The sequence below is a fragment of the Trachypithecus francoisi genome, unplaced genomic scaffold (genome assembly GCF_009764315.1).
Source record: "Trachypithecus francoisi isolate TF-2019V2 unplaced genomic scaffold, Tfra_2.0 Lachesis_group8, whole genome shotgun sequence".
Lineage (NCBI taxonomy): Eukaryota > Metazoa > Chordata > Mammalia > Primates > Cercopithecidae > Trachypithecus > Trachypithecus francoisi.
This window is the reverse complement of record NW_022681473.1, coordinates 114,297,412-114,309,685: the sequence shown is the minus strand read 5'-3', so window position 1 is coordinate 114,309,685 and position 12,274 is coordinate 114,297,412. Positions and strand designations below refer to the sequence as shown.

Sequence of the window (12,274 nt, the reverse complement as noted above, 5' to 3'; positions counted from 1 at the left end):
CCTGAAGCAGGTTGGCTGCACCTGCGCTACCACCTGCAAGTGCAGGGGCTAGTCTCTGAATGAGGCTTCCTGGTTCTCAGGCAAGGGATGGAGAGTAAGGACTACCCACTGTGCCTCAAGCCTCCCCACAGCTGTCACTTAAGAGCCTACCATCCTGCCATTCCCGAGAGCTTCCCAAGCAAGGCACAAAATCCACAGTCCTACTCTGACAAAGTGGCAAATGCCAGCCCCTCTGGCAGCATGATGCCTTGGTCCTGTGTGCTGGAGAGAAAGCCTTGTGTTTACCTGTGTGTCCGCCCATACAAGCCATGTCCCTGCTGTGCTTGAGCGGTGGCGGGTGTCACCCTTCCTAGGTAAGTCCTGATGGCTCCCTAACTGGTCTTCAGCCTCTGACATTTTGAGGTCCCTTCCTGGTCTCAAGATCCTCTGAACATCTGCCTCTGATAGGCATTGAACCCGGGCCGCCTCTGGGCTTTTGTATTCAACTGCAACCATATCATTTGCCCTTTGCTGATTCACTGTTTGGCACTTGATCTTCTGGCTGCTTCATGTGAGTCTGTTTTGTCTTCCTGCCGAGATAAAAACTCAAGGCCGGGGACTCACTGACCAAATAACAGAGCAAGGCAGGCTTTTCGGGCTTGCATAATCTGGTTCATGTTAACACCCGCCCATTTCCAGGCACCAAGCCCCTATCCTCGTCAACAAGAAGTTTATCAACAGGGTTGACTGACTCACAGGGGGGTGTGATCTCACTGCTGGAAGGAGGAAGTGCCATCAGAAACCTCTATAGATAATTTCCTGAAAGGTTCCAAGTTTGGTTTTTTGGGGAACTCCTCAAAGGAGAGGTGGATGGCAGAGGAAGGAGGAGGGGAGAGGGGGAGGAGCAGAATAAGGAGTGTAAACAGGAGAGGCACAGAGTGGGGACAAGGAAGCCACCACAGACGGTGAGCCCTGGGGCTTGGAGAAGGCCTTTGGCACCCTTCCAGGGCAGTTCCCACCTGTCAGTTGAAACCACCACCTGGAGACTTTCCACCATTCTCAAGGCCTTCCCACAGGTTCTACCCACCCACTCTCCCCCACCATCTGTCTGCCTCCCAGGCCACACTGTCCACACTGAGTGAGCCCACTAGTTTATTCACTACTAGGAATAAGCCGGTACAAAATACATTTTTAGAAAATTCACTTGGAGATAAAAAATCTTGTCCCCACTTCTCCCCCAATCCCACACATCTGTGCTCTTCTGCCTGAGTTAATTCAGCTTTGCTGAGCCTCCTGCAAGAGCTTGAGCCAGGGGGTCGTCGGCCCTGAGGGCGAAGGTGAGCGTGCGCTGCTGGTAGTGCCTGGGGTCACACTCCAGGTTCTCGATCACCTCAGCCAGCAGGTGGGCCCGCTCCACGCCTGAGCCAGGGGCCTCGAAGCCCAGGGCGGTGAAGTGCACGTGCAGGTGGTAGTAGGAGGGCAGGTAGTGCAGGTATACTCGCAGACGGTCTCCCTTCATCTGGTAGCGCTGCAGGATGGCCTCCTGATGAGACAGGGGCAGGCAGGCCAGGAGTCATCGTGCTGTCTGAGGCCCGGTGCCATGTCCCCACTGAGACCCTCCTCCCGTCTGAATCCCAGGTTGACCTGGGACAGCTCATAAAAACCCTCCGAACAGCTCTCTGCCTGCTGTCTGCTTCAGCTTCCTCTGTCTTCTAGTCTAGGAAATCCACAAGTGCAGGTGACAGCAGCAAAGCTGAGACTCTTTCTCCCAAAAGAAGGGGGGAGCGGCCTCAATCAGCATTCCCCACCCAACGTGGATAAAACACTGGCTTCCTCAAACAGCTGCTGCCGGGAATCTTGGAAGGCCCAGTGTCTACAGACAGGCCCCAGACTCCCAAGACTATGGGGACTTTCATGATTTAGGAGCATTTAATCAGTCATGAAGTGGATGGGAGGAAGCCTCATTCTCTCTTTTAGCATAGGACAGGTTGGAGCTTGGAAACAATGAAGATGGGGGTGGGGCTATGCTGAGAATTTGGTGAAAGAGCAAGGACTGTGGAAGGGGTGTGGGAGGGGCTGCTCCCACACAGACCTGGGGCAGTCTCGGTGGGCTCCTTGCAGAAGAGGAAAGCCCTGACTGTGGCCCTGGCTCCCCTGCCCACTTCCGCCTTGCTCAGGGGCGGGTCTTCTTCTACCAGCCTCCACCTTCAGGAGCCTGCAAGGCATAGAATTAAGCGGAGACTCTTATCTCCATTGTGGGCAAATCTCTGAGGTGATCAGAGGTGAAGAGAAAAATACTAGGGCCTCAGTGGGCTCAGTATACACCCCAGAACTGTGTTCTGCATTTGGAGCTCACCCCAGGAATCTCTGCAGCAGGGTGGGACCAGGGCCAAGGCACCTGAGGGGCATCCTGGAGTAAGTGAGGTCTGCCTGCCAGGGTGGAGCTGTCAGAGCTCCTTGGGCAGATCAAAGTGTTGGCCTGGCATCTCCCCAAGAGAAAGACACCATTCTCTGCTATTTGTAATATCTCTGCTTCAGGATCTGAACAAGTCACCCCACAAAGATAAAGGCAGCCGAGGGGTGGTGCCATGGGTGGGCAGGAGGGAAGACAGGTTGGGGCCCAGCGGCAGGGGGAAGCTGGGTGTGGGCAGAGCCTTTCCTCCAGGTCTGCATTAATACCTCGAAGCAGCACTGGTCAAAAAGGGGCCAACCTCTCTCCTGGCTGGGCATCATTGTGACGGCTCGCTCTGGCGTGTTAGGCAGATCATCACATTTTGGAGTGGAAAAAAGACAGACCCAGCCCCATAGGATGGTGGATTTAGAAGGGATCCATCTAGATAATGTGGTTTAGGGAGGTGAAGTGACCCACCCCAGGCCACTCAGCGGGTTAGGGTCCAAATATCAGGCCAGGACCACACCCAAGATTCTAGACACTCTTCCCCATCCCCCACTGCTCCTGGGCTCTGTTTAGAGCCCCGATAATTTCATTCAATTCAACAAATATCCCAGACAGAAAGTATCCCAGAACACCAGGTGCTACAGAATTCAGCCTGTCTTCAATCTAGACAAGGAGACACACGTGTACACACATATCAAAGTCATGTGTCCATACTCCCAAGAAACTCTGGCATGATGTGGTTGTCATGGTTGTCGTGAGAGAGACAGGTGATCCTGGAGTAGGAGGGGCCAGGACTTAAGGACCAGAGTCTATGGGGTGAGGGGTGGAAGTGCATCCCGGATGCAGAAAGGCTGAGGAAGGCATGTGAGGGTGAGGAAAGGTGGCTGAAAGCAGAGCTGGGGCGCCAGGCAGAACCAGGGACAAAGAGCCCTGCTCCTCAACCTGAAGAGCCTCATGGGGTCCCCGAGACTGGCATCCAGAGAGAAGTCCCTCCAAGACAGACTCCGGGAAGGGTGAGGAAAGGGGCCCAGGAACACACTGGAATCTGAGTCTGATTTCCCTGGGCTTCCCTGTGGTTTGGTGAAGCCACTCACCTGCCCCTGGTGGAGGATGTTCCTGAGAAGCGGCAGGTGCTCCGGAGTAAGGTCGCGTAGGGATCTGATGCCCCGGCGATGGCAGATGGCGATCAAGTACAGGTCATCGAGCTGCGTAGAGAGCAAGGGGAGACCAGGCTCAGCAGGGAACAGACCCGGGGAGGCTGCCAACCCCGGAGTTCTCACGTAAGCCAGGAAGCACCCACCCCTGAGGCCTACAGCACCAGGAGAAACCCCGCAGGACTGACCCGCCGGCAACGTGGGCATCCGCATACCCCGGGCGTGTGGGATGGGCTGAGAAGCAGGCCTTCTGTGTATGCTTCTTGCTAGAGAATGCCACGTGAGAGTTCTTTTTTTTTTTTTTTTTTGACAGAATCTCGCTCTGTCACCCAGACTGGAGTGCAGTGGCGTAATCTTGGCTCACTGCAACCTCCACCTCCGGGTTCAAGCCATGCTTCTGCCTCAGCCTCCCAAGTAGCTGGGACTACAGGTGCATGCCACCATGCTCAGCTCTTTTTTTTTTTTTTTGTATTTTCAGTAGAGACGGGGTTTCACCATATTGGCCAGGCTGGTCTCAAACTCCTGACCTCATGATCTGCCCGCCTCGGCCTCCCAAAGTACTGGGATTACAGGTGTGAGCCACCACGTCTGGTAGACAGTTCTATATACTCACTCCCCAGAGCTGTCAGGGGCAGGGAGCCAGGAGGTTCAAGAAAGAGCAAGGGCAACTCTCTCCCTTCAAGAGTTTCCAGTCTCATTGCACGTATGCAAGCAGCTCTGCTGTAAGACACAACATAATCCCAGCACAGGAGGAAGGAAAGACTCTAGCTACCTGGAGGAACCCAGGAAGGCCTCCTGGAAGAGAAGGCAGAGGACCAGGTCTAGAAAAAGAGGTAGAATTTGGAAAAAGGATATTCAGGTAGAGGAAACAGAGCAAAGGCTTGGAGGCAAGACTGTATAGGGTACGAATGTATAGGGCATAGAATGTATATGTAAGGGGAGAGGAAGCAACTTGATTTATCTGGAGTCAAGGCCCATGAAGGGGTGGAGTGGGGTTTGAAGGCCGAGAAGGGAGCCAAGGGCCAGCTCAGCAGCACACACATACCAGGGCCGTAAGCCTGTTTCTCTCTTCCCCTATCTCACAGGACACCTTCCTGCTGTCCTTCCTGAGCACAGCCTGGCTAAAAACCTGGAGGTCACAACAGTACAAAGAATTAAAGTCAAGATCTTGTGCCAGAGAGCAAATGAACTCTTCCTCTTGCTCAGAAAACCCACCCTGCTCACCTAAACCCTGGCCTTGCCTGGTAATTACATCCATGTGCCTGGCAGGCCCCAGACATCAAGGCTCTGAGGGGCCAGGCACGGGGAGAACCCAGCAGTGTCCTGCCCTTCTGTCTGAGCTACCAGATTCCTTGTGGAGATAATTTGAGGACCATGACTCACCCAACCAAATTTCCTGGGGCCTCAAATTGAAAATTCAGGATGGGCTTTTCTATATGACTGCCTGATATCCAACTATGCCATGGTCTTCACATGCCATGAACATTCTTTCCTGCCAGAGTTCTAAGCATCTGTGTTCTCTGCCTCAGACCTTCTGCAGATGAGCCCACAGGAAGCTCCCACGTGTAGCTGAGCTGCATGCACCAGGCCTCAGTTTGCCCCAAGCCCCCTGTGTACTCTCTCATGGCCTGTGGCCAAGAAATGTACTCTCTCACTTTGGACTTAGGAGTGCAAAGAGAAGCCCAAAAACAAAATTGCTTGAACTTGAATTTTGTGTGTGTGTGCGTGCATGCACGCATGTGCACGTGGTGGTGGATGTGTATGTTTTCAGCTGTTCTATGTGTTACTGTAACAGAACTCCCAAATAATAGTAACATTTGTTTTGGATGATGTCTGCTGACAAGTCACAAACATGACACTAACTCGCAACTCTCTGCTCCACTGGCACAGAATAGGGCATGGAGCCTGGTGCTGGGTGTCAGCCCGTGGTGTTGGGTGTCAGTTAACAGGCTGGGTAAGGCAGGGAAAATAATCCATTCTTTGATATTAGACATGACCCAGAATTTCCTGCTGGCAGCCAAAGAGCCTCCTCGCTCAGAGAAGTGATCTGAAGAAAGCTAGGCAGGGGGCAGGAGAGGGCCTCAGGCTGGCGCCCCAGAAGGTGGCCCATCAGTAGTCACTCTGGGAAGACAGATAGACATCGTCAGTCTCTTTTTACAAGTCAAGACAGTAAAATCAAAGTAATAGTTTCCTGGCAGGAAGAAAGAGAACTGCTGGAGCATTGGAGACTCAGCTCTTAACCTCTGGGGTGACTCAAAAGAAGAGTTGCCTGGTCTGAGAACTTTAGACCAAAGAACTTAAATCATATGAACTGAACATGCGTGTGTATCCATATACACATGTACATATATGTTTATACACCCAATACAGAAAGGTCACCAGAGACAAAGAAATAGCGACAATAGTTGTTTTGGGGAAGGGAAAGGAAGGGCTGTGAGGTGAGGGAGCATACTTTCACTGAATATCCTCTGTACTGTGTGCATTTTTGCCACATGCATAACCTAAACCTACAAGAAAATAAACAAACAAACAAAAAGAATACATAGGTGATCCTTTAAGAGAACAGAAGAAGGGATGTTATAACCTCTAAGGAGGCACAGTCTCTAGCAAACAGGCACCTGATAAATATATGTTGAATGGATGAAAAAATGGATTAGCTCTTTAATTCAGGGCCATCAGTTTGGAGACAGTAACTTTCAAGAAGAGTGGCGGAAGGAGATTCAAGGTGGCTAGCAAAGCTCCTCAAAGCAAACCCCAGGGTGCCTCCCTATCTCCAGCCCTTCCCTGTCCCGAAGACAAAGAACACAAGCCCAGGCATGGCCTGTCTTCCTGCTGGACACATTGCCTAATTCAAAGAGAATGATCAAATCCAGTGCTGTCACAAGTCAAATATTTGAGACACTAAAATAAGGCATCATCAAAAGTCAAGTAAGAATTAAGGTTGGGCACAGTGGCTCACGCCTGTAGTCCCAGCTACTTGGGTTGCTGAGGCACGAGAATTGTTTGAACCTGGGAGGTGGAGGTTGCAGTGAGTTGAGATCATGCCACTGCACTCCAGCCTGGGCAACAGAGTGAGACTCTGTCTCAAAAGTAAATAAATAAATAAATAAATAGGCAAAGGTTAAGAAGGACCACACCTGCCATCGCTATGAAGCAAAGCATGACATTTAAGCTGGCCCTTTCATGACCCTTGAGGACAAGTAATTCCAGCCCTGTGGCTGGCAGCCACAGTGCAGCTCCTAAAGGCTTTCTTGTCTTAAAGAGGACAGAGAAAGGGAGGTTCCGCTGGCAGGTGAAGCAGAGCCTGCCAGCACTGGGGTCAGAAGGATGGCAGATTTCTATTCTCTGCAATGGGTTCAAATGCACTCAGGGTTTCTGGAATAGAGATGGATAAGTCTATTTCTTGTTGTCCCTCCTTGGCCTTAAGACTGCGATCCCCTGGCAAACTCTTCAGTCTTCAAGAGTCTCGTGCGGCAGAAGGTCCTCCTACCCCACACCTCCATGGCCCTGCTGGGATTCTCATTAATGGTGGGCCCCACCTCCTGTGACCCAGGCTCTGACCCTGGATCTCTAGGTGCAGGGCAGCCCCAGGGGACAGATGGGGGTTTGCAGAGCCACCGCTCAGTTTGAGACAAGGGGCCTTCAGGTCCTACCTCTTCAAATGCCTATAGAGCCAGTCCTGGCTCCCTCCTTCAAGGCCTGGAGGTGGCACAGGCAGAGAGAAGCTGCAGGGAAGGGCAGAGTGGATGCAGGCGTCCCCTTAGCCTCTCACTGCAGCGTCCCACACAAGGAGAGTCCTCTTCTTTGAACTTACTTGCTCTAGGAAATCATCAATCAATGCTGCAAGTTCGGAAAATCCCTTCAAATTCTTTCCCACCCCTTGGGCCACATTTGGGAATTCCCACAAGCCACTTGTCAAGAGACGAATTATGCTCACTTGCCTGTGTAACTCTGAGCCAAAATCCCACCCCTTTACCCCAAGTCAAAACTGAAGGCCTCATGGGCAGCCACAACTGAGAAAGCAGAGGGAATGAGCCCATGGAGGGGCAGACCTTCTCTGCGAGAGTCTCTCCAGCCTGTGAGGGGTGCAAAACCTAGATGGGCCCACCAAGAGCAGAACGGCCCATCTGAGCCTGGATTACTCCACAGGTGAAAGTGGAGGAGAGATGTCCGTCCGCGCCCAGTGCCCATGCCTGCCTGCCTACCTCGGCCTTATCCAGGCCCCTCTTCTGTTGCAGGCTGAGCACAGCCAGGTTCCAGTCTATGGTAAGAGCAGCACTCTCTGCAACACAGTGGCTCTGCCAGTTTCTGCCCCTGTCAGGGTATGAAAGTTTTGGATCCTCTCAGGTATAAAAGAGGTGGTGGTAAAGTGATAACTCTGGTGGTGGGCTGGTCTGGGAGACACCGAAGGCCACAGGGAACTGGAAAGGGATACCTGCGAGGGAGGACGGCTCCTCCCAAACCTGCTCCTTAGGAAAGCAGGAGAAGCAGAGGTGCTTGGAGACCAGGGCAAGGGGCCGAGCGGCCCGAGTGGAAGTCTGGACTAAGCTACTCCACAGCTCGGGCTGAGGAGGAGATGCCTTGGGTTGGTCACCACGGTTCCTGCCTGCCAGTGCTTCAGAACACGGGCCTGCCTGGATCTGCTGGTGTCAGGGGAACGGAGAAAATGGAAACACGCCACCTGAGGGCTCCAGGTGCGGCTGGAAGCACAGGTGGCTGCCCAGACCACTTGGCTGGTAAGGAATGGCCTATGTAGTCACGGGCGCAAACATCACCCCATTTTACCTCTTGGGTGGGAGGAGAGCCAGAAAGGGTTTTAAGCTGACCCATTAAAGCAAAAGCACTTAGGTATGACAGGTATCCACCCAGTTCCCACAGAGAGCTCAGGCCAACCCTTGTTGGTTAATTATAATCTGCTTAGAGACAGGCCAGCGTGAGAAGGAGGACAGTCAGAGGGACCCGCACTTGGAGCAGGGTGGCCAGAGACCAGGGCATTCCAGCCAGAAACCTTTACCTGCTGTTGGTTCCACTTGAGGTCAGGGATGAGGACAAAACCATCAGAGGGATCTGGGTTCTCGAAGACAATCCGGTCCGCTTCAGCCTTCTTGTCGAGAATGTTATACACCCACTGAAAGGAGGGGGAGAGAGATGGTTCACAAATACACTCATCACCCCTTGAGAGACACCCCAAACTGAGCTAGGTGCACTCCCTGGCCTCTCCAGGAGACAGGACCAAGCCATAAAAGGCTGCCACGCTCAAAGGAGCTACATCCGGGCTGCCCTGTCCCCAAGCATCTGTCCTTAGGGGTCCAGAAGGGATTTTCCCCTTCCCACTCCAGCTGGCACTCAGCCATGAGTCATCACAAGGGTCTCTGCAGCTCGGATGGGGCCAGGCTCTTCCTGGTCAGCACAGTGCATGCTCTCTGCGGAGGCCTCACAGACCCAGGCTGTGTCTGCCCTCTATAGCAGTGACCCCCTCCACTGCCCATAGGACTCAGGGGAAGAGCTGCCTCCATGGATCCTATCTGACTCTATTCAGGACTATGGGGCAAAGCGAGGTAGGAGGCTGACGGCACCGAGGTTTCCTTCTGTGGAAGGCCGGCTACCCACCAGGGCAGTGAGAGCCTTTGCCTCTAGCAGCTCCTGTGTGCAGGTTTCCCGCTGCGCCGGGATTCTTATCAGCAGCGGGCTCAGCACCTCGGCCCGCCTGGAGCCGCTGCAGATGCCGGTTCATCGGCAGTCTCTGCTGACACAGGCCCCGCGTGGCAAAACAGAAATGAAAGCTATGTGGAGACACAGAGACAGCGACCTCACCAAGACCTTTCAGGGCTACCCAGGCTCCTGGCCCTTGTGTCACCCTTGGATCATCTGCTGTCAACAGTCTGCAGAGGACCCTTCCCAGGCCTGTGTGGACCCGAGGATATCATTTTACAGAGATGGTCCTGGAGGCCTGTCTGAGGTTAGGAGGCTGCAGGAGGTTGGGATGAGAAGGCCCTGGGGGTCACAGGCCTCAAACCTCAGTACCCCCAGCTCTTCTCTACTTCCCTCAGCTCTCAGGGCCCTTTGCAAACATGAACTCATGCAGGACAGTGAACTTGGCCCTACATTGGGGGAGAGACCTGCTGTGAAACCAGAGAGGGGAGTGGCTGAGGACACACTACCGCCCCTTCCTCCTCATAGTCAGAACAGTCTCCGAGCTCACTGATGCAGGAGAAGGAGCCACGGACAGGAGGTAGGCTGGGGAGGCCAGGGAACCGATACTACCAGGCAGCCATCCACGATCCTCCTTCCACTCCCAGAAGTGCTGGACAGGCAGCATCACCGAAGGCCAGGGGCACGGGGACTGCCTTAGGGTCCACACAACCTCACACCTTGAGCCTGGAGGGCTGAACACACTGCACTGCATCCTCACCTCTCAACTGGGATGGACCAGGGGAGAGGGCAGCTGGGCCTCGAGGTCTCCTGCAGCTCTCTACCCACAGGAAGTATTTCAGCTCAGAGGGCCCCAAACCCCTCACAAGGTCCCAAACCCCTGACAAGACCCACAGGCCGGTCACAATGTGGTCCATTCACAACAAAAGATAGGCAGTTCCCAAGACAGTGAATGAGGCCCCTTCCTGGGAGGGGTCTGGAGGACACCGGCAGCCGCTTCCTCATGCTGTGCCTGGGCCAGAGCAATGCATGGCCAGCACATCCACAGAGGCATTTCCTCTCTGACCTGAAATCTCCTGGGAATGTGCTGCCGGAGGAAAAAGTCAGCGGAAATAAAAGGGAGGGAGGGAGATGGCATTCCCTACAGAAAGCCCCAACGCACCCCATAAACAGGCCTCCCCACGGTCCGTCCCTGGTTCACAGAAAAGGGGCATCTGCCTCTGACTGGTATAAGAGCGAGAGTGAGCAGGTTCTGGGCCAAGGAGACCTGGTTTCATCTCCCAGCTGTCACTGGGTGAGCGACTGATGCCTCCTTTGTAAAAGAGGACTGACGATATCTACGTAAGGGTGGTCAAGGCTTTCAGAGAGAACATGCACATGAAAGCGCCCAGCACAGCCAGCATAAGGGAGGCCCCCTGCGAGTGGCAAAGGTGGTAGGATGGTATGCCAGAAGCTACAAGACTCACTGGGGACAGGAAAAGAGGGAAAGGCGGTGAAAGCAAAGGAGGTGGTGAGAGAGGAAATAAGAGCAGGGCCAGAGGACGAGTGACTGCAGGAAGGAGTGATGACCGTGAGAGCAGCTGCATTCTGCCTGGCACTGCTCTCAGTGTCACCACAACCCTGAGAGGTGGCTGCTATCATTGTCACCATTTTTTTTTTTTTGAGATGGAGTCTTGCTCTTTCGCCCAGACTGGAATGCAGTGGCATGATCTCGGCTCACTGCAACCTCCGCCACCCGGGTTCAAGCGATTCTCTTGCCTCAGGAGCTGGGATTATAGGTGCCCACCACCACGCCCAGCTAATTTTTATACTTTTAGTAGGGACGGGTTGTTTGCTTTTGTTTTTTGTTTTTTTCTGAGACAGAGTTTCACTCTTGGCTGGAGTGCAGTGGCATGATCTCGGCTCACTGCAACCTCAGCCTCCTAGGTTTAAGTGATTCTCCCGCCTCAGCCTCCCAAGAAGCTGGGATTACAGGCATGTGCCACCACACTCAGCTCATTTTTGTATTTTTAGTAGAGATGGGGTTTCGCCATGTTGGCCAGGCTGGTCTCGAACTCTTGACCTCAAGTGATCTGCCCGCCTTGGCCTCCCAAAGTGCCGGGATTACAGGCGTGAGCCCCCGCGCCTGGACATTGTCCCCATTTTACAGGTAAGGAGAATGCAAGTGCAAGGACGTTCACGCTGGGTCAGCTGATTCCAACCATAAGTATCTGGCCCCTGAGCCTGCGCCCTGGGCCGGGGTACATGCTGCCTCCTGGGAGAGGCCTCTGGGAGAGTGGCAGGGAGCTGCAGCCACAGGAAGCCTCAGGGCCAGAGGCCCAGATAAGAAAAAGAGGAGAAAGAAAGAACAAAATTCACACACACACACAGAGGGCTATGTAATGGGGAGTGCCACCATCTGAAATCAAGCCCATGGCTGGGCGCGGTGGCTCAAGCCTGTAATCCCAGCACTTTGGGAGGCCGAGACGGGTGGATCATGAGGTCAGGAGATCGAGACTATCCTGGCTAATACGGTGAAACCCCGTCTCTACTAAAAAATACAAAAAACTAGCCGAGCGATGAGGCGGGCGCCTGTAGTCCCAGCTACTCGGGAGGCTGAGACAGGAGAATGGCGTGAACCCGGGAGGCGGAGCTTGCAGTGAGCTGAGAGCCGGCCACTGCACTCCAGCCTGGGCGGCAGAGCAAGACTCCGTCTCAAAAAAAAAAAAAAAAAAGAAATCAAGCCCGAGAGACCTGGCCAGCCCTGCGGATAAACTGGGCAGTGGGTGATACCATCAGCTTTCTGCAACTCACCTGGCTGGACTTCTTTGCAGTAGGCGACACTAGCCGCTCCCTCGGTACCCTCTCTCCTGCCCTGACCTCCCATGAGGCATCTTGCTCCTTCCTCATCACCTCCTGCTCTCTGCTTCTGCCTGCTGCCTTGCACTTCTGCTCCAGCCATGTGTGGCCTGGACATGCCTCCCAGGTGTCTTAGCTCTGCACATTGCTGTGCCTGTTCCTCTGAACAGTTACCTGGAGTAGAGAATGGTGGCTACCATCCTGGCATCATTCTGTGCTGGAAACAATAGCAGGCACATGCTACATGGCACCT

The 12,274-nt window shown here is 53.8% G+C and overlaps 1 protein-coding gene across 1 annotated transcript in view; it reads right to left on the bottom strand.

Moving 5' to 3' along the window:
- Positions 1-1,117: 1,117 nt before the first annotated feature.
- DCPS (decapping enzyme, scavenger) overlaps positions 1,118-12,274 on the bottom strand; it is a 41,609-nt gene continuing 30,452 nt past the window's right edge. The window contains 4 exon segments of the mRNA XM_033206198.1: positions 1,118-1,287; positions 1,289-1,522; positions 3,472-3,582; positions 8,546-8,659. Coding sequence (XP_033062089.1) covers positions 1,255-1,287; positions 1,289-1,522; positions 3,472-3,582; positions 8,546-8,659 — 492 coding nt within the window. The 3' untranslated portion in view covers positions 1,118-1,254.